We start from the raw sequence: 20,820 nt of genomic DNA, 5'->3' as shown, positions 1-20,820 counted from the left end.
GTGGGAGGAGGCGTCCTTGACACGAGGGACACGTTTCCTGGGATCAGCAGCAGCTCCAGCTCCTGCGCTGGGGCAAGGAAGTGTCTCTCCAACTGGCACTAAGCACGGCCCACGTTGTAAGTGGGGGGAGAGGCCTGGGGGGATCCCTGCCCAGTCTTTAAGGCTCTGGCACATCCCTCCACTTCTGATGGACGCACCAACCAACCCCTGAGAGGCACCTCACTGTCACACCCTGACGGGTGGCTGGGCACAGAGCATGGGCCTGGAGGTGGGCAGCAGAAGTGGGGGCTGCCCGTGGACAGAGCCAGCTCCCAACACGTGCAGAGCAGCAGCAGCACCTAACAGAGCCATTTCCAGGTGATCAGGTTTATTAGGTACTGAGCAGGTGCTTTGGCAGTGCAGCTGGACCTGAGAAACACTGCCCAGGACAGGCTCAGTATGACAAGGTGGGGAGAAAGCCCCTTTGGCCAAGATTTAAAAATCTATTTAGGTACAAAAATGGGGATATAAAAGACAAAGGCACAGCACAGGATGTTGGCAGCTATTCCAGTCCCTCACCATGCTCCCAGACGTGCCCCACTACGAGCTCCTGACCAAGCTCTCATCTTCAACTTCGCCGAAGCACCTGACCCTGCATGGACCCCAAAGGATGGCGTGCCCAACCTAGCCCCCGACACTGCCAAGGCAGCCACGCAGACAGCACAGGAAGGGCAGCCCTGGGTTTTATTGCAGAGAAAGATGAAGAAGGAACTGGACAGAACCAGGAGCTGCTCCTGGTTCCCTGCTCACTCCAGTTCGAGCTCTCAGGCTGCAGACACAGAGCTACTGCCCTTTGCGGCACCCAGATTGTGTCTTCCCCCTGGGCACAGCCTTCCCCCTGGGCACAGCCTTCCCCCCGGGCACAGCCTTCCCCCTGGGCACAGCCTTTCCCCCGGGCACAGCCTTTCCCCCGGGCACAGCCTTCCCCCTGGGCACAGCCTTCCCCCTGGGCACAGCCTTCCCCTCAGGCAAGGCCTCCCCCCCAAGCCTGGCCCTGCTGCCAGGGGCTGTGTCGGGGATGTCCTCGGCAGAGATGGGCTGGATGATGTGGCCAGCGCGGGTGATGACTCGAGGGGCCGTCAGCTTCTGGAAGGCACGCTGAGTGTTCCACGTGGTGCCCACCGGCGTCCGCATGCTCTGCTCAAACTGCTGCTGCCGCTCGAAGGGGAAGGGCAGCTCGCTGACCTGTGGGAACACTGCAGGGGTAACGGCCCCGAGCCAGCCAGCCCAGCTTTTCCAGCCTATCCTGCCCCCAATGTCCACTGTCCAGGACCCAATTATGCTCTGCTTCCATTTCCACTGCCAGCAGAGCCCAAGAGGGCTGGAACAACCACCACCACCAGGGCAGCAACCCTGTACATCCCTCCTCCTTCACGTCCCAGCTGTTTAAGATGGAAGCTAAGCACTGGGCATGGATTACAGGCAGGGACTGTGGATGTTTTGGGAAGGGATCAGAGGAATGCCCCAGGCTCGCCCAGGGGCTAGAGCTTTCATGGACACCAGGTGCACCCCACCTGATGTGCTGCTGCGTGGATGTTGCGCTTCTCGCTAATGATGACGTGGGGCAGGTGCCGGTCCTTCCGCGGAGGAGCTGGTGGCGGCTTGATCAGGAACCTGTGGGCAAGTGAGGGGTCAGGGCTGGCACGGGGCTGGGCGCACCCCTGGGCTCTCCCACACTCACCTCTTGATCTTCCTGCCGCTGGGTTTGAGCCCCGTGCCGCCCCACTCGCCCCAGCCTGGCAGCACCAGGTTCACGGGCTGGGGCTTCGCCGCCTCCTCCACCCTGCGCTTCTCCCGGCGGAAGTCGGCGACCACGTCGTCCCCAGCAAACGCCTCCGTGATCATCCCATGCTGCTCGATGCCACCCTCCTGCACGAGGACGAGGCACAGTGGGCTTAAGGGTTATTGGGACAAATTGGGAGGCACTGGGAGAGGGTTTGTGGGTACTAGGGAGAGTGGGAAGTAGGGTCAAAGTTACTGGGCATTACTGGTGGGGTTTGGAGTTACTGTAAGGGGGTTTAGGAGTACTGGGAGTAACTGGTTTGGAGCTTCTAGTTACTGGGAGGAGGTTTAGAATTACTGGGAGTTACCCAGTTTGGGGTTATTGGAAGGGAGTTTGGGGTTACCTGGTTTGGGTATACTGGGACTTTATGGTTTGGGCATTACTGGATGGGTGTTTTGGGTACTGGGGACCATGGGGAAGGCCTGTCGTGCTCACCTCCTCCTCCAGGACCACAGGTAGGCTGGGGCAGTCCATCTCCTGAGGCTTCCCATCCAGCACAGCCTCCAGGCTGATCATCTTCCTCTTTGCTGGTGTTTTCTTGGTACGTTTGTCCCCAGTTCTGCCTTCCTCCTGCTGCTGTGCTCGCTTCCTTGGTCTTGCGGCTACCAGCTTCTCCTGCTCTTCCACAAGCTCCTCCTTGGCCAGACTCTCCAAATCCTCCATGGTCTGCACACGGTGCAGCTGCTCCGAGAGCAGGAGCTGCTCCTGGGCCTCAGGGGGCAGCTCCAGTGGTGTGCTCACCAGCTCCTCAGCACAGGCTGGGGGTACTGGGCTGTCCTCCAGCTGCTCAGCACAGGCTGGGGGTACTGCACTGTCCTCCAGCTCCTCAGCACAGCCTGGGGGGACTGCACTGTCCTCCACCTCCTCAGCACAGGCTGGGGGGACTGCACTGTCCTCCAGCTCCTCAGCACAGGCTGGGGGGACTGGGCTGTCCCTGGGCTGCTCAGCACAGGCTGGGGCGACTGGGCTGTCCTCCAGCTGCTCAGCACAGGCTGGGGGTACTGGGCTGTCCTCCACCTCCTCAGCACAGGCTGGGGGGACTGGGCTGTCCCTGGGCTGCTCAGCGTTGGCCTCAGTCTCATCAGCACCTACAGCTTGCTGTTTTCTACCTGTTGAGGGTAGAAATGGTCACTCCACAGGGCAGAGAGTAAGGACAGCTGAGTGAAACCAGCCAAAAATTGTCCCCAGATTCCCCTACCTTTGTCCAGCCCCACAGCACTCCCAGCCCACCCAGCGTGGGGTCTCAAGCTCCTCACCATGCCCCTCAGGGCTCCCAGTCCTCTCCCGTCGCTTCTGCTTGAAGTCCTGCAGCAGAGCTTCTTCCTCCGACAGCTCCTCTTCCTCTTCCATCTCGTCCTTGTTCTCCACAGTACCAGGCTCTGTGTCATCTCTTGGACCCTCCTGTGCATCAGGCTCCAGGGATGGGCCACTGGGCTTGCCCAGCATCCAGGGATTAGCCCCGCCGGCCCCAGTGGGCACGGGCAAGGCTGTGGTGTCCTCCTCAGGCACCTCACACGGCTCCTGCTCGGGCGGTTCCACCCGCACCTTCTGCATCAGCTCCTTGTTCCTGGCCAGCTGCTCCTGCATGGCCTTGCGGGCCTGGAGAGCAGCGAGAGGCTCTAACACAGGGCAGACACAACATTCCCAACCTTCCCTGCCCACCTCAGCCTCCCCTACTTCCCCAGGCAGCACTGAGGACCCTGTTGTGGCATTCCAATGCATAAAAGGGCTTATAAGAGATAGAAAGCCCTTATACTGTGGCTTGGAGGGACAGGACAAGGTGGGATGGCTGCACACTGACAGAAGGCAGGGATAGACGGGACATTGGGAAGAAATTCTTCCTGTGAGGGTGGGGAGCCCTGGCAGAGATTGCCCAGAGAAGCTGTGGCTGCTCCATCCCCAGAAATGTTCAAGGCCAGGCAGCTCAGGGCTTAGAGCAACTCGGTCTAGTGGAAAGTGTCCCTGTCCATGGCAGGGGGGTGGAACTGGATGAACTTTAAGATCCCTTCCCACCAAACCCTTCTGTGGCTCCATCTCACCTCGAGGTCATACTTCGCCATAATGGCCCTGGATCGGGCCCATTTTCCCTTGTTCTGGTGCTTGAGGCTCATCCGCTCCTGGGGGAAGAGAAGCATCACACAGAGTTCTCCAAGGAGCAGGGCCCTCCCGAGAGGTGGGGCAGAGGTGCCAAGGCAGCACCTGCATCCTGAGCTGCTCCAGCTCCTCCAGCCGTGCCAAGGCGGCCGCAGGGTCCGATTTGTGCAGCTGCTCAAACTCCTTCAGGGCCTGGCGCCTCCGGCTCTTCTTGAGCACACGGTGGTACCTGCAGCACAGGGGGGGCTGAGGGGCTGGGCAGGCCACGGGCAAGGCGGGGAGGCCCAGCCCTCCCAGCGTGTCCAGCCCAGCACAGGCACAGCCTCACTTCTTGCTCTTGATCCGCTTTGTTCGCCGAGCCTTGGCCTCGTAGTAGGACTGCACTGCCCGGGCCTTCTGCAGCTCCTTCCTCCTGCGCTGGGCCTGCCAGGGAGCACGGGGTGAGCACCAGGAGCACGGGGTGAGCACCAGGAGCACGGGGTGAGCACCAGGAGCACGGGGTGAGCACCAGGAGCACGGGGTGAGCACCAGGAGCACGGGGTGAGCACCAGGAGCACGGGGTGAGCACCAGGAGCACAGGGTGAGCACCAGGAGCACAGGGTGAGCACCAGGAGCACGGGGTGAGCACCAGGAGCACGGGGTGAGCACCAGGAGCACGGGGTGAGCACCAGGAGCACAGGGTGAGCACCAGGAGCACGGGGTGAGCACCAGGAGCACAGGGTGAGCACCAGGAGCACGGGGTGAGCACCAGGAGCACGGGGTGAGCGATGAGGCCAAGGAAGAAGCCCCCAGAGCCAGGGTGAAGCCTCACCTCCTCCAAGCTCATGGCCTGCAGTGAGGTCATCTCCTCTGGTGTCAACAGCGGGTCTGTGATAGGCTGCTGTGTCTTGTGGAGCAATCCAAAGATCTCCTGCTCTAGTGGAGTTCGGGCCTGTTGGGACAGTAGACATGGCAAGAGGATGAGGAAAACTGCAAGGGCCAGTGCTCCACTGGATGTCCCCACCTATTCTCACTGCCCCCAAGTAGGTCTGTGAAGGCCCAGAGAAGTGTCCCCTGCTTTGGGGGACTGTGTGGTCACAGCCCCACTCACAGGTCCCACACCACAGCCCTTGGGCCACACGGCCAGGTGAAGGCAGATAGAATTCCTCCCACATTAGAGAAATGGCCTCCCAGTTGCCAGGCAGTGCTGACCAGGTGGCACCACACAAGGAGTATGGAGCAGGAGTTCCAGACCACACAATGCCATGTTTCTCCGAAACATAAATGGACCTTTGGGCAGATCAGTGTGAGTGACAGGTTTGTTGGGAGTTCAGCATGGGCTGCCCCTCCCTCACCTGGGCATCTGACAACTCCTAGGTGTGGCAGTGGCCTCCTGTCAGCAGCAAAACCCCACAAGAACTTGCATTCAAACCCAAACACATCCCTCTTTTGTAAGGGATGTTTTCAGGCACGCAGGACTTGGCAAACCAATTCCCATCTGTCTCAGCACTTGTGGCCAAGGGACACTCCCATGTGTCTGGCCCTTAGAGGCTACAAGGAGGAGAGGGGACAGAGCAGGCTCCAAACCCTCTGCTCACACCTTACCTGGCTTGTCCCAGATTGAATTTACACACCTACTCTGTGTGGGAAACACAGACTGCCCTCCTAACCTTCCCGAGCTCAGCGGGCACCTGCTCAGTGTCAGCCACAGGCTGGGCCTTCCTCACCTCCATCACTGCCCCCAGCACAGCCAGGAGACATCGACCTGCCCCAGATGACCCTACAGCCTGAACCCCCAGTGCCACCCCAGCCATGTGACCCCCAGTGCCCACCTTCCAGGCCGAGGTGGCCCTCTCCAGAGGGGTGACAGTGGGGATGTCCTGCCGCAGGGGGAACACCAGCTGCTCTGCGCGCCGGTTCTGCAGGACCACCTGCTGCCACTTCCCCACGTCCTTCGAGGTGGTGACGTAGGCGGCCTCCCTCACCACCTGAACGGGAACAGGATGGGCAGAGAAAGGCGATGCTGGCATCAGGGTGGGGCACAGGGGTCCCGGGGGCTCACCTCAGACCCCCCTGGCTCCCTGCACTCACCCTCTTGGCCTCCTCTTTGCTCAGTGGCAGCTCCACTGCCGCCTTCCGCTTCACTCTGGCCAGCTCCTTCCTCACGCTGCCCAGCGCGGATTTGGGATGGATGGGCTGCAGCAGCTCCGACAGAACCAGCTTTTCCCCAGCACCTACGCACAGGTACGGCACTGCCAGGTGAGGGAGCTGTCCCAGCCTTCACGGTGGCTCCCGGTGGGCAGCGTCGTCCCAGATCCCCGAGCCCTGCCCAGCTCCCCGCCTCACCTTTGCAGGTGACATTGAACTCGGACACCTGGCCGCTGGCCTCCGAGCGCTCCGCCAGCTTCCGCCTGCGAGAGAGGGACAGAAAACAATCCCAAAGGTTCCTCGTGTCCCCCGGCTGCCCCTGGAGGGTTTGGGGCAGGGACAGAGAACTGTCCCACCTGCCGCCCTTCCTGTGCAGCCTCTCGCGGCGCGGCTGCTGCAAGAGCCCCGGGGCCTAAACGCGAGACGCCCGTACCCCGCACTCACCGTTTCCGTCCGGACAAGGCGCTGATCGCCTCCAGGAGCTGCCGGTGCCGCCGCTCGCCATCCTCCTGCCACACGGCACACGCGGTCACAGACCCAACCCGGCAGAGCGCGGCCGCGGGGATGGCCCCAGCGCCCGCTCTCGCGTACTCCCCGGTCCCCCCACGGCACCGCCCGGCCGGGTCCCGGGCCCGACACCCCCGGCCAGGCCACGCCGTCCTCCGCTGCGCCCATCCTGGCCAGGAGAGCGCCCGGAGCCCCGCAAATAGCGACGGAGGCCGTTCTGAGAGCCCATCGCGTTCTTTCCGGCCCCGCTCACCCCCTCCTCGCTCTCGCTGCCGCTCCCGGGCGCCGCCGCTGCCGGGTCCTCCTCCGCCATGGCTCCGCACGCCGGTACTGCCGCAAAGCGCCACCGAGTGTCGCGCCGAGCCCTCGCGCCCTGCCGTAGAGCGCGCCTCCGTGACGTCAGCATTGCCATGGCAGCGGGTCCGGCGGGAGGGGCGGTCGGACCGGCGGGGACCCAGGGAGTCCCGGGAGGGACCGGGACACGGACACCGCAGTCCCCGCCTCGGATGGAGCCCTCGGGGGCTCCGGGACAGCTCTGGCCCTCCCAGGGCGCCCCCGGTTCACCGGGCAGGGGCAGTCGGCGGTGGCAGCTCTGAGGATCTCTGCTCCGTCCGTGACCCTCGTGGGTCCCCCCAGCCCCAAGGATTCCAGGATTCGCTGTTTTCCCGCGGGCTCGGGGATGGAGCTCCCGCACCAACGGCTCCTCCCGCCCGGCCGCACCCGGCTCCTGAGAGCACTTTTGGGGTTGATGGGATTCAGAGGATCACTGGAGCAAAACCACGGAGTTCTCAGCTCCGAAGAAGTGTCAGTGTCTGTCACTGCGCCCACAGCATTCGTCCTTCTCGTCCTCTGGGGTTCTTCTCCTCCATCCCGAGCTGGGCGCTCAGGGGGCTTGGGGCAGGGGCCTGCCGGAGGGAGAGGGATAACGAGTCGTTCCCCGTCTGCTCGCGTCTCTATAGCAACAACCGCGGGAAAACTTCTGTATTTTCCCCTCGGATTTGACGCTCCGGGCCGTGCCTTTGCTGGCAGCCATGTGTCCAGCGGGAGCGCTGTATGTGGGATGGCAGAGAGTGCTGCCGGGGGTGGGATGCCAGGGGCGGGACGCCCCGAGGTGGGGTGCCCAGGGAAGGATGGTATGCCGGCGGCAAGATGCCGGGGATGGGATCCTGGGGGGCTCTCCGAACCCAACCCCAGGATCTGAGCGTGAAAAACCGTGTGTAAACTACTGTGCGAAATGTGGAAATGTGCGGATGCTGTGGGAGGGGCGGGGAGGGGACCCCCCGACGGGAGCATCCAATGCGCTCCCTGCGGCTCGGCAGCCCGGTCCTTGTGGGCACCCGGTGCGAGAAAATAGAAAAGAGGAACGGGGGGCAGCGCCGGTCGTTTCCCACCGGGACTGCACCGGGAAGTCTGGAGGGAGCCGCCGGGGTGGGGCGGGGCCGGGCGGGGCTGGGCAGGGCAGGGCCGGGCCGGGCCGGGCCGAGCCGAGCTGAGCCGAGCCGAGCCGAGCCGAGCCGAGCCGAGCCGAGCCAAACCGGGGCCACCGCCCCGCCCCGCCCCGCCCCGCCCCGCCCCGCCCCGCCGCGCCCCCGCCACGTGCCTCGCCCCCGCCCCGCCCCCGCCCTCCCTTGTCCGCACTGGGGCGGGGCAAACTGCGCGGAGTGGCAGCGCGCACGGCCAATGGGCCGGAGAGAAGAGGCGGGGAGAGAGGAGTCACCACGAAGTGACAGCGCTGGTGACCAATGGAGCGGCGGGAAGCGGCGGGGCGGGAGGAGATGGCACGGAGTGACAGCGCAGTCGCCCAATGGGAAGGCGGAAAGTAGCGGGGCGGGGCGGAGGGAGCTGCGAGACCAATGGCGGCGGCGGCCCCGCCCCGGGTGGTCGCGGGGCGTGGCAGCCCCTCCCGGCGCGGAGGGAGCGATCGGCGCGGCCCGAGCGGCACCGGCACCGGGTGAGCGGCGGCGCGGGGCCCCTCCCCTCTCCTCCCTTCTCCTTCTCTCCCGTCTCCTCTCTAACCCTTCCCTTCCGCTCTGTCCCCGCCGGGTCTCGGCACGCCCGCAGAACCGGGGCTGCCCTGCCCCGTGCGGCCCGGCCCTGCCGCGTCCCCTCCCGGTGCGGAGCCGCCCCGCCGCCCCCTCCCGCCCAGCCGAGGGTCTTCCCGGCCGCGCCCCGCGTCCCCTCCCTGGTGGATTCCCACGGCAGCGCCCCTCCCGGGCGCGGGGTTTCCATGGCGACGGCGGCCGCCGCCCCCCGCGCCTCTGCCGCCGCCGCCCCGGTGCTGACCGAGCGCTCTCCCCGTTCCCTCTCCTGCAGCCGCCCGCCCGGCCCAGCCCAGCGCTGCCCCGCGGGGCCCCGATGATGCCGGGCTCGCGGGCGGCGGAGGAGCAGCAGCAGCAGCGCCCGAACGTGCGGCGGCCGCTGCCGCGCCACTGACGGCCCCGCCATGTCGGTGATGGTGGCGAGGAAGAAGGTGGTTCGGAAATGGGAGAAGCTGCCGGGCAGGAACACCTTCTGCTGCGACGGCCGTATTATGATGGCCCGGCAGAAGGGCATCTTCTACCTGACGCTCTTCCTCATCCTCGGCACTTGTGCCCTCTTCTTCGCCTTCGAGTGAGTTCCCCGGGGACCCTGCGGGACGGGGCTGGGGCTGGGCCCCGATGTGCCCGGGGCCGGCGGGGAGGGACGGGAGCCTGGCGTGCTGCAGCCTGGCAGAGCGTGGCTCCCCTTGTCCAGATCGGCTTCCTCACCCTCAGTAGACTGATCCTGGAGGTTTTGGGGAGAATGGGCCCTGCCGGAGCTTCCCCACTGCTGTGCGCGGGGTGACCGTGTTTCCCCACGGGTCACCTTCTGTCTGGGACTTGGCAGTCCCTTGTCCCGAGTGTTCCTGGCTCCAGGACGGTCAGAGTGCGAGGGCGCTGCTGCTGCAGCCCTGGGGCCCAGCCTCTGTCCCTGCCCCTGGTGGGACTGCAGCCCCCCGTCAGCCCCACCGGGGAGGATTAATACGGAGTGAGCCTGGGGGTCCTGCCATTCTGACCTACCCCCAGCACCAGGCTGCACTGCAGCTGGAGCCGTGCTGGGATTTGGGAAGGATCCGACCACCCCTCACATCACCTCGGCAGCATAGAGACCTTCAGCCAAAACCTTTGATCCTGCTGAAAAAGAGGGATCTGCCCTGTTCCCTCAGCTCTCCTTGGCAGTTGGGCTGGCCTTCGACTAATCCTAAAATCAAAAAACAAGCAAAAAGGGAAAAGCCTGTGTTTGTCCGGGCCAGTGCTGTGGGAGGGGGTAGGACACCCCTGTTGCCTGGCTAGAGGGTGAGCTTGGATCAGCTAAACCACTGCAAAACTTCCTTTCCTTGGTCTCTATGGACACGTTTGTGTTCTGGAGCAGCAGAAGGGCTGGAACAGGATTGGGTAACATATAAGCTTACAAAGCCCAGAAGAACGAGTGGAAGGACCTGCTCGCTGGCAAAGCCCTGGCTGTTCCTGCAGTTCCAAAAAGCCCTCGGCCCAGATGCTGTCCTCTTTAGCATCATTCCTAAGCCAAGGAACTTGTTTCCACATTTCCTGGCCTAGTGTGTCTCTCCCTGGTTCCCTGTCCAAATTCTCCCTGGCTCGGTCTGAATTCCGAGGTACCAAGTGAGGTACCACTCTTGGTTTGATGTTTGGGGTTTTTTTCCATCTGGAAAATGGAGCTGAGCCTTCCTGCCTTACAGGAAGAACTAATAAGTGTTGCTGCTCCAGAAACGCTTATTGCTTCACCAGAAACACTGATTTGAGGGATAATTGCTCTGGCTCCCTGTGGATCCTGTCCATAGCAGGAGAGTGAAGCACATCCCGCTCTGCCGTGGTTGCGCTAGGCAGAGTGAGCCAAGGCTGTTTTCCAGACCTACGCTGTGGTTAGTCAGGAACGTGACTGGAAATTCCTTGAGAAGCCCCTTTCCATGCTCTGGTAGGCAGAGGCCTGTGGAGGGGTCACTTGCACCAAGACATCCAGGCTGTGCCTAGACCTGGAGACTGGGCTCTGTGGGGGGAATGCTGCTGGGAACAGGATCACCTCTGAATTTTGGGTAAATAATCTGAGGGAGATAAGGAAAAGTTTGGGAAAATTCAAATACTCAATTGATTCTTTCAGTGCAGAACACCTCAGTGTTTTTTTGTTCGGAAGGGAGGGAGTTGTTTTGAACTTGTTTGGGGATTTTTGAATTCGGGATAAGGATGAAATGTTGCCTTTCCAGCTGGAAACATTCCCCAAGGTCTCTGTTTCATTGATCAGGCTGAGATAAGCAGCTTGCCTGCGCAGGAGCCTTGCCTGCCCTGGATGTGTAGGGAGCTTTGGGTAAGGATCTCAGCCTTGATCTTTCACTGCTGTTTGTTTGTCTCAGTGTTTGGCAGATCCTTTAGTGTTTGCCTGGTGATTCCTGGTTTCCCCCGTGAAGCTGGTGTGTGGATTTGGAGCGCGGCAGCCGGCGGTGGGCGGCGGAGCCTTTCCCTCGCTCACTGCAGGCTGCCTGTGCTGTGCCGCCTGCTCCATTCAGCTGAATCACTTGCGCAGTCACACCTTGTCTGAGCGCGGCTCGGGGTGCCTGGAGCCAGGAGCTGTCTGGCTGCTCGCCCTGCGCCGGGCTGGGCTCGATCCCGGCACTCCGGGCTCCGGCTGCGGTTACGGCTCCGCCGCTGGGGACTGACACCGGTATCGGGAGATGAGCCCCTGCCCTGCCTTCCCGGCCTCTGGAGCCGTGGCTGCGTTCGCGGAGCCGCTGCCGCTGCTGGTTTTGCCCTCCGAGTTTCTCCAGCGCTGTGCCACCTCAGCCCCGTGGGTGGGAATCGCTGTGTGCCGATCCCCCAAAGCGCAGCTCCGTGGCCTGGGGTCGGGGGAGTCTCTCCGCCCGGGAGCAAACAGGAGCTAGAGGCTGGCAGAGCTCGGTGCTGTGCCCGGGCTCCGGCTCCTCCCTCGCACGGAGCTCCCGGGAAGGGCTCTGCAGCGACCGGCCGGAGTCCTCTGCCCAAGGACACCTCTCTCGCCGGCTCCGCTGCCTGGGGCTGCTCCCTGCAGGCTCCGGGACGTGTTCGTAAAATGCAGTTTCACTGACTCCTGATGGTATTTCAGCCCTGTGGTGGGGCACTTAGCTGCTGTGTGCTTGAGGTGTTTCCAGCATGAGGAGAAGAGCAGGTAAAGGACCTGTAAAAAATCCCTTTAGGAGCTAGGATGATGGGATGCAGTGTCTGCTCTCAGGCTGGGAGTTCTCCTTGCAATTCCTGTCTCTCTGAAGTGAGTTCCATACTCAGCTGAAGGCAATGGGATATCTTTTGTCTCTGGCTTTTCAGCACAAAACTTGATGTCTGCAAATGTTAGAGGCATGATAGCACCAGGAACACTGGCTCCTCATGGGAAGAGGCTGCTCTTGGATTTTCCAGTGCCCAGGCATGATTGTCACTTTGGTTTTCCTACTTTCTTAGCTTGTAGAGATGAAAATGTTTGATGAGATGTAGAGATGAGAATCTTTGTTTTCGGATGAATTGAAAACACCTACACTGCCCCTTGTGTGACTTTATTTTTTAGTTTTGATTTTCAAAGCCCAGAAGCTGAAGACTCACAGAGGGGCCTCTAAGCTGGCATTACCTCTAGTTAGATCTCTGTCAACCATGGTCAAAGCTTACACGTGAGGTAATTGGTGCTTTTTAATCACTGTAATTTATCTCAATAGAAGTGGACTTTTGGTGTCCAGAGTTCAGCTTGTTTTGTTCCTGTTTCTGCAAGAAGTGGCCACTCCTGGGGTTTGGATTGACCTTTTTTCATATGTGGGCTCCTTCTCAGGAGATGACTTTGCCCTCCCTGCAGCCTCCACATCCTCTGTGGCATCCCCATTCCTGGATGGATCTCGGGGTGATTTGCCTGTGCGGAGATTTGAGATTTTAGCTGGGAAAAGAGCAATTACATCGGCATAACATGTCTGTCTTCTCCCTCAGCTGGGTCAGAAACACGTGGCGTGTGCTGGCTGTTGATGTGGCAGTGCTGGCAGATGGGGAGAGGTTCCAGGGAGAGCTCCAGCCCTGCCTGGTGCTGCTGGGAAGAGCCTGGACACAGGGTTGTGGTGAGGCTGGGCTTTGGAGCAGCTGCTTTCACTCCTACCACAAAGAGTGGATGCTAGACCCCATCCCACCCCTGGTGTGAACACCCAGCACAGCCAGGCTGGAGTGCCCTGCTGGGGTCAGGCACTGGGGAGAGATACAGCTCTTCTGGCACTCACACCAGGCCCAGAGTGGGGTTGTGCTGTAGCTGAGGAAGGTTAAACAGGTGATTTGCAGGTGAGACGTGGGGGAGTGATACTGCAGAGCTTGTGCTGAGCCCTGGTGTGGCTGTGCCTGCAGTCCCTGTCACCAGGGCTGGCATGGTGGCTTTCCCCTTCCTCCAGAGCTTTGCTCAATGTGCTGATTACAACAGACCTTCCCAAGTGGGTGCAGAGTAACCAGCCAAATACCGTAATTCATGGCACCTCCCAGCTGCCTCTCCCCCTTCTCCCCATTCCAATGATCTCTTTGTTCAGCCTTCCTGCCCCCAGCCCACCCTGCTGTGAGGATGAGTTGTGATAGTGCTGTTATTGTCTGCTTTTTGGTGACAAAATGCTCCCGGGAACAGATATGGTGCTGGGAGTGGGGGAGCAGCATCCTCACATGCCAACAGAGCATCTCTGTTGGCTCTGAGCTCTCCCAGACAAAAGATCTTCAAATGTCTGTTCCTGAGCAGTGAAATTGCCTTAGAGACAAGATGCAGACTGAAGATACCCCATTGCTAGTGGGTACCTGAGTACCAAGTCAGGGCCCTGTGGGGCTGCTTTCCCTGCCAGGGACGCGTTCCCTGGAAGTCACCTGAAGAGCGAGACCCCGTCAGCACTGTGGAGGGTGGGAGGCACCTGGTGGTCTTCATGCTGGGCTCCACCCTGGGCTCCACGCTGGTCTCCATCCTGGTCTCCACACTGGGCTCCACGCTGGTCTCCATCCTGGGCTCCATCCTGGTCTCCACGCTGGTCTCCACGCTGGGCTCCACCCTGGGCATGGTGATGCAGTTTCACTGTGGTGGGAGCTTTTCTGGCTCTTACCTCTGCCCTCACTTGCAAGGGGCCGCAGAAGTCAGCCCAGCTAAGGGAAGCTGAGCTGAGCCTGTGTGGAAGCAGAAGGGCCACGCCTCAGCTTTAACACAGCTCATGGATCCTAATTTAAACCCACAATATGTTCATGTTGTCACAGCAGTTCCAAAAGCTGTCGTGTTAGCTGGACAAGGGTCAGGCTGCAGCCCTTTGGGGCAGACAGTGTCCAGCTTTTCAAGTAATAATCACAGAATCATTTATGGTGTAAAAGACCCCCGAGACCATCAAGTCCGACCTGTGACTGGTCACCACCTTGTCAATCAGACCAGAGTGCTGAGTGCCACCTCCAGTTCTTCCTTGGACACCTCCAGGGATGGGGACTCCACCACCTCCCTGGGAAGCCCCTTCCAATGCCCAACAGCCCTTTCCATGGAGAAATTTCTCCTGATGTCCAACCTGAACCTCCCCTGGCATAGCTTGGGGCTGTGTCCTCTTGTCGTGTCACTGATTGCCTAGGAGAAGAGGCTGACCTGTGCCTAAATCCATGTTCCGTGTTCCTGATGCCATATTCCTACCCCAAGTGGGCTCCAAGGTTTTTGTTTACTTGCTGACTGACTCACGGCTGTCCCTGGACTTTGCCCTTGCAAAGGGAGTGCAAAGTTATCTTGGGCTGCCTGAAGACAATAAGCTCAGCCCTCCAGTTCTTCATCTGTGGGCAGGGCTGGGCACAGGGACGTTGTTTTGGGGAACAGCAGAGTGTGCAGTGTCTGAAATGGAGGATGTTGGTTAAGGGGCTGTGTGTTGCTCCTGGTGTTGCAGCTGTGACTGGAGTGTGCTGTAGCTCCAGTGTACAGCCCTTCTGTCCCTGTCACACGTGGGGGACAGTGCTGGAGTCAAGCAATGGCCCAGGAAATGCTCCTGCAGTGGGCCTGTGGAGCCTGGTGCTGCCAGCTGGAGCTGGAAAATGCATTGTTTGGGGAACCTGTGGTGGGAATGCTGTCCAGAATTAAATAGTGCAGTGAAGGTCATGGAAATGGCCTTACTTGGAATGGCAGCCCCCCCAGGGAGGATAATCCCTGGCCCCTCACCACAGCAGCCAGATGCTCCCATGGAGAGTAACTGTGGAACAGCAGGAGTCTGGATCCACCCCTCCCCAGTAGGGATAAAGGGTGGCTCCTAGAAATCCAGGTGGCTGAAAGCCTGGGTGCTGGCTGGGAAAGGGATGTGTGCAAGGAGTGATGAGATTTAGGTGGAGTTTCACTTAAACCATAGCACAGCTCCATAGGAACTTTGCCCCAACATTGGTGGGGTTTTCTGAAGGAATCAGGGTAAAATATGGGGTTTTTTTAGCCCAGTATGTTTTTAAAATATGACTTCTGCCCAGGCCTCTCACACGGCTAGGGCTGGAGCACCTATGGGGACCTATGTGGGTGTCCAGGAGCAGCATGGCAATGGTGAGATAAGTCCTATGCTCCCTTTGCATCTCCTCCATCAGTGGGATCAGCACCACAAACTCCTCATTGGGCCTTGCTGCATTTATAGAGCAAACAAACCTTGTTCTCTTTTGAGCTGGGGGATTCTTAAAGTAGGAGCCTTTCTGCTTTTTTTGGAGTATTTTAGTCCATTGTCTCAGGGAAGCCAAAGGAAGCCAAATGTCTTGATGCATAGGAATGTTGCGCTTCCACAGGAATTCATTCCTAAGAAGTACAGGATGTGCTTAATCCCAATAATTTCTGTGGTGCTGGAAGCTCCTGCTCTTTAGGGGTTAGCCAGAGATTGCCACCATCCCCACAGGCTTCCATGCCTTCCAGCTCTCCAGGTGTGGGGTCCCTCACCAGGCCTTGGGTAACTCCTCACAGTCGTCTGGCCCATCCCTTGGCAGCAGGAATGTGATGGAAAAGGTCTCTCCAGCTCCCTGGTTGTGTTTCTGGCATTGCTTAAAACAGGAGCTGAAAACAAATGCTGGGAAGTGTCTGTGCCTAGCTGGTGGAAAACATGGAGATGCTGTCATGGGGCCTGGTTGTTGGGAGCTGCCCCGGGAGTGTTCCCCTGTGGTGATGGGATCAGAAGGATAGCAGAAGGATCAGTATCAGAAGGATACACTGAAGAGCTTCCCTGCTCCAGATCTAAGCAGTGCTGCGGAGTGCCCGGGCTCTGAGGCTGTGCCAGGCCATGAGTCTGACTCATCCCCTCCTGTCCCTGTCTGCAGGTGCCGGTACCTGGCTGTCCAGCTGTCCCCGGCCATCCCTGTGTTTGCAGCAGTTCTCTTCCTGTTTGCCATGGCCACGCTGCTGCGGACGAGCTTCAGCGACCCTGGTGTGATCCCCAGGGCCCTGCCCGACGAGGCAGCCTTCATTGAGATGGAGATTGGTGAGTGTGGGGCGGCCAAGCTGCTGGGGGCTGGAGGATACACTCCATTTATGGCATATTTCTAGGTTACAGTCCCTGCAGAGCTTATCTTCCTGGCTGGACCTCCAAAAGTGAGGATTGCCCCAATCTGCTGGCTCACTGTACTTGGCCGAGTCTCAAGAAGGCAGCACCTTCAGATGTACCTGTGCCCCTCTCTAGGAGCAGTTTCACCTGCTGCTTTCTCTCCCATACAAACTCAGTTTGCCTTTGAGTAGGGGTGCAGAAACCTTGATGTGGTCCCCTTGATCCTTCAGGGAGAGAGGAGGTTTGGTGGATGCAGGTGATAACACCCAGCCCACTCTCAACAAGCCCATGAAAGCTCTGGCATCCCTTTTCCTGCCTCCAAGCTGCCAAGTTGGCTCTGGCCCACGTGAGCAGAGCTGCAGCCTCCGGCTCCGGAGCCAGCAGGCTCCCATCCTGCTGGTAGGAAAGGCAGGGAAGCGAGTTGTTGTTTGAGGCCCGTTGTGTTGGAGCAGCAGGTCCAATCTGTGCCCGGTTCTCTCTGGCAGAGGCCACCAACGGCACCGTGCCGCAGGGTCAGCGGCCCCCACCGCGCATCAAGAACTTCCAGATCAACAACCAGATCGTGAAGCTCAAGTACTGCTACACCTGTAAGATCTTCCGGCCGCCCCGCGCCTCTCACTGCAGCATCTGTGACAACTGCGTGGGTGAGTGGGGCCTGGCCTGCCCCTGCTCCTGGCAGAGAGCCTTAGAACAGGGACACACCCGTGCCCAGCCTCGTGCTGGACAGCTCTGGGCTGCTCAAGTGTCCAGGCTGCCTCGTCTTGTGCTCGAGGAGCTTGAGGTTTGCTCAGAACGTGCAGCCAGGTGGTTCCTCTTTGCCAGGCCTTTGGCAATAACAGAGTCCAGCTGAACTGTGGACGTGTGCAGCCCATTTTTGAGTTCCACTGGACTCTGCCCTTGCAGGACTGGAAGGTTCCAGTGCAGAGTTATGTCTCAGGTGACAGCGGCTCCTTCATCAGCATAGAGATTATGCCATTCCCTGGGTGCCCTTGTTGTTGTCCTCATTCTGTGTATGTAACTGGCTCATGTTCAGCATCACTGCTGCAGGCAGAAATCCCATCCTTTTGGACCCCTTTCCTCCTCTTCAGATTCCCAGCTTTTGTGTGTTTATGCAGTTTCTTGAACCTTCTCCTGATTATTCCAGGGTAAGAACTTGGGGATCCCCAGGCCTTCATCTATCCCATGTGCTGTGGCTGATGTACCCCAGGGAGAGAAGGCACCCGAGGGGTCAAACTCAACATCTCCCCTAATGTGCAAAAAGAATCATTATAAAACAATTGTGGACTTTTTGACCTCCTGAAAGGAGGTCAGGATATGGGGTCGTCCTGACTGAGCAGAGGGTTGAACTTGGCAGTTTGTGTCAGCCTGGGGGATTTTTGAAGTGGGAGCACAGGAGCAAGGATCTCGAGGTGGGCAGGACTGTGCCAGAGCAGTGCTAATCTTTATCTTGGCTTCCCCAGAGCGCTTTGACCATCACTGTCCCTGGGTTGGCAACTGTGTGGGGAAGAGGAACTACCGCTACTTCTACCTCTTCATCCTCTCGCTCTCCCTCCTCACCATCTACATCTTCACCTTCAACATCGTCTACGTAGCACTGAGTGAGTCTGCCTGGAGAGCTGGGAGGGAGGGAGTGGGGCTACAGATGGGGGTGTGAAACCAGAGTGATGGAGTGGGAGAGGGAACTGGACTCAGTGGGATGTTCCAGAGGAAAAAAAAAAATCTCTTTTTATATTGCAGAATCTCTGAAGATTGGGTTTCTGAACACTTTGAAGGAAACCCCAGGGACATATCCTTCCATGGTCCTGAGGGCTTGACTTCTCCAAAACTGGGGATTAGAGGGAGCTGTGTTGTGGAGTGGCTGCCTAGGCCACTCTGGGTCTTTGTGAGCATTTTCCCCGGGATGACAGTGTGGGGAGCAGTTTCTTGGCTTTTGGGAGGTGAAAAACAGAAAACAGTGGCAAGGAGAGGAAGAGAAGTTGGTGTTTCTGGGGGCAGTAACAGGTGGGCTGGGCCTGCTCTCAGCCTGTTCCCAGTCCTTAACTGTTCTCACTGTACTGGAGGTGCTCATCTGTTTCTTCACGCTGTGGTCGGTGGTGGGGCTAACTGGGTTCCACACCTTCCTGGTGGCACTGAATCAGACAACCAACGAGGACGTAAGTCGAGTCTTCCTCTTCCTCTGAGCCGTCGCCGTTCCTCAGTGTGTCAAGGCCGTGCCTGACACAGGATCTGGGGGCTGGGGCAGGGTGTCCTTGGAGTAAACCTGAGCTTGTGCCCAACTGTTTCAGATTAAGGGCTCCTGGACTGGGAAGAACCGTGTGCAGAATCCCTATAGCCATGGCAACATAGTGAAGAACTGCTGTGAGGTGCTCTGCGGGCCCCTGCCCCCCAGGTGAGCTCTTGGGGTGCAGCCTTGACCTTTGTCTTCCACCAGCACTTCTGCTAGGAGAGCTGGCATTTGGGGGGACGTGGGCTCTGATGGCGTGGCTGTGTTCTTGCAGTGTCCTGGACAGACGGGGCATCCTGCAGCAGGAGGAGAGCACAGCTCAGGAGGGGTCGTGCCCACGGGGACCCGGCACGCAGGAGCCCCTGGCCACACAGGGCTCTGGGCAAGCCCAGGAGGGTGGCATAAAGCAGCAGGACGGCAGCATTCCTTCCCCCAGTGCCGTGAGTGATCCCCTTGGGAGCTGGGAGGGCTCTGGGACAGTAAGAGAAACCTGGGAGTGTGACTTCAGAAGGACAAAATGTCATGGGGGGGCATGTGAGAGGCTGCTGCTGAAAATCTTGTTTGCTCTGACCCTGGAAACCAGCATGTCTTGGTTTCCTTGGATTTCCTCAAAGGAGATCAGTCCTGCCATGAGAGCACTCAGGAGCCCATGGAGCTTGGCAGGGCTGGGAGGATGCAGACATGTTCTGGTGATGTGTGTGAGCTGCAGGGCTGTCCCTGGGATATCCATCCTTGCAGAAAGCTGCTGTGGCCCTGAGCAGCCTGCTCTGTGTTTAGTCCTGCTTTAAGGACATAGTTAGACAGGAGACCTCCAGAGTGCCCTTCCCACCTAAATTATTCCATGAACGTGGTGGGAAATGGCTCAGCTTGGGCACGAGCTGCCCTTCTCTGATGGACACAGTCCAGACACTTCTGCTGGAGCAGTCCAGTGCTCCAGCTCTTCCTGAAGGTGCTGTTCTGCCTGTTGGCTGGCCCCTGGTTTCAGTTTCTCCTTTTCCCAAGCCCAGCTGAGATGCTGCTAGTAGAGCTGGAGGCAGTAGCAGAGCGGTGGGGCCCTGTGTGCTCGAGCTCTGCCCTGGGCTGTCCCTGCAGCTCACCCTGTCCTCTCTCTGCAGGTGCCTGTGCCATCTGTGAGCGACACCGAGATGCCAGAGGAGAAGCAGCGGACGCCCGGGGAGCTCCCGGTGCCCTCCCTGGACGCTGGGCGAGCAGAGCACTAGCATCTGCTTGGAAGGAAGAACTTTGTTGTTTTGTCTAATCAAAGCTGGAAGTGGTGGAGGAGAGGAGAAGGGCTGGATGACAGGCACCCGATTCCCCATGGCCATTTTGCTTTAGTCATTGCCGCGGCGCGGACAGCGCTGGCCTCGCGCGGTGGCACAGGACAGCGAGCGCGGGTGGCACGCCCTGGTCACCGTGGGGCACTGCCACCGCCAAGGCAGGTCTGCCTGTGGCCGCACCTCTGGCTCTGCAGGCTGTCCTGGATGCTCCATCCCAGCTCGGGGCTGGGGCTGTCCCTGCAGCGGGGCCCAGCTGTGACAGGGCAAGGCTGTAGGGCCAGCGTGCTCCCTCGTGCTGAGGAGTCCCCAAGGAAGGGGAAAGCAATCCTGGCAGCAGCGTCCTCTCTCCCCTCCTCCCTCCTTCCTCTAATCCGTGGCGTTGTTTTGTGGTTGGCGTGGCAAGGCTTGTCAGGAGACATTTTGGTGCCCCCAAGGACCCAAACAAGTGGGAAGGAGGTCTGCTGACGGTGTTTTTTAAGTAGCTTTCTTCCTGTGCTCCTTTCCATGTGATGTAACAGTGCAGCAGCTATGAGGGGACCCTCTTTCCCATCCTGTCCTGGCGCTCACACCACCCGGAGCTTTGGGGGAGGGAGAGGGCAGCCAGGGTGGACTGAGCTGCAGGAAAGGGTCTGCCTGTGCCGCTGTCTGCTGGCTGGTGCTGGGCTGCATTTGCTGCTAGGTGTCCACACTGAGCCCTCCCCAGCTGTGGCAGGGCAGCTCGGCCAGAACCCCAGCCCCGATTCTGTGTTGTGTCATTGTGTCCCCGTGCCCCCCCCTTGCCTTGGTCTGCTGTTCTCAGCCATCCTGGACTGGCTTTGGGAGACTGGCATCTTCCCGGGATTGTGCCAGCTGCCCGCTGTGTGCTGTCAGTCACTGGTGTGGCCTCGACAGAGGAGGAGAGGCTGGGGGGATGTGGGGGAGCTCTGTGCCATGGCAGGGCTCCCTGTTCTCCACAGTCCCCGTCCTGCACGGGCAGGACCCTCACACCTCTGGGATCCCCGCGGGGGTCGCTGGTGGAGGAGAGGCCATTCTGTGCCCTGGCGGCTGCACATCCCACACCACGGTGCTGGGCACTCCCGTTCCTCCCGGAGGTGTGTGACGGCTGCTGGGGCTGTCCTGCCTGGCCGGTGCCCCGTGTGTGTGTCCCTGATGCTCTTGCCCGCGGTGGGAACGGTGCTGCTCCATGCCTGCGTTCAGCAGTGGTGAGGCGCGGGCGCAGCCGCTGTCCCGCTCCCTCTGGAGCCCGTGC

General features: G+C 60.0%; 2 protein-coding genes across 4 annotated transcripts; one reads left to right on the top strand and one right to left on the bottom strand.

Moving 5' to 3' along the window:
- Window positions 1–350: 350 nt before the first annotated feature.
- On the bottom strand, window positions 351–6,962 carry UTP14A (UTP14A small subunit processome component). 2 transcript variants are annotated; one of them, XM_066333841.1, is made up of 15 exons: window positions 6,804–6,962; window positions 6,488–6,552; window positions 6,242–6,306; window positions 5,987–6,129; window positions 5,728–5,883; window positions 4,728–4,847; window positions 4,245–4,339; window positions 4,022–4,145; window positions 3,862–3,939; window positions 3,079–3,421; window positions 2,840–2,931; window positions 2,258–2,800; window positions 1,721–1,908; window positions 1,554–1,653; window positions 351–1,224 (listed from the first exon to the last, which is right to left on the bottom strand). In XM_066333841.1, exons 1-15 carry the CDS (start codon window positions 6,960–6,962, stop codon window positions 823–825), a joined length of 2,673 nt encoding a protein of 890 aa, XP_066189938.1. In that variant the 3' UTR covers window positions 351–822. The 2 variants fall into 2 exon arrangements, with proteins under 2 accessions (XP_066189938.1, XP_066189937.1); XM_066333840.1 differs by having other exon boundaries at window positions 2,258–2,931.
- A 1,472-nt stretch (window positions 6,963–8,434) lies between these two features.
- On the top strand, window positions 8,435–20,036 carry ZDHHC9 (zinc finger DHHC-type palmitoyltransferase 9). Of its 2 annotated transcripts, none has more exons than XM_066333838.1 (10): window positions 8,435–8,501; window positions 8,864–9,160; window positions 15,847–16,007; window positions 16,556–16,714; window positions 17,531–17,668; window positions 17,808–17,856; window positions 18,121–18,223; window positions 18,356–18,459; window positions 18,569–18,734; window positions 19,410–20,036. In XM_066333838.1, exons 2-10 carry the CDS (start codon window positions 8,994–8,996, stop codon window positions 19,512–19,514), a joined length of 1,152 nt encoding a protein of 383 aa, XP_066189935.1. In that variant the 5' UTR covers window positions 8,435–8,501; window positions 8,864–8,993; the 3' UTR covers window positions 19,515–20,036. The 2 variants fall into 2 exon arrangements, with proteins under 2 accessions (XP_066189935.1, XP_066189936.1); XM_066333839.1 differs by having other exon boundaries at window positions 17,808–17,861; window positions 18,126–18,223.
- Window positions 20,037–20,820: the final 784 nt, after the last annotated feature.

This window comes from Sylvia atricapilla, chromosome 21 (assembly GCF_009819655.1).
Source record: "Sylvia atricapilla isolate bSylAtr1 chromosome 21, bSylAtr1.pri, whole genome shotgun sequence".
Taxonomy (NCBI): Eukaryota; Metazoa; Chordata; class Aves; order Passeriformes; family Sylviidae; genus Sylvia; species Sylvia atricapilla.
Note: the sequence above shows the minus strand (reverse complement) of the source record. Positions and strands in the feature narration are given on the sequence as shown.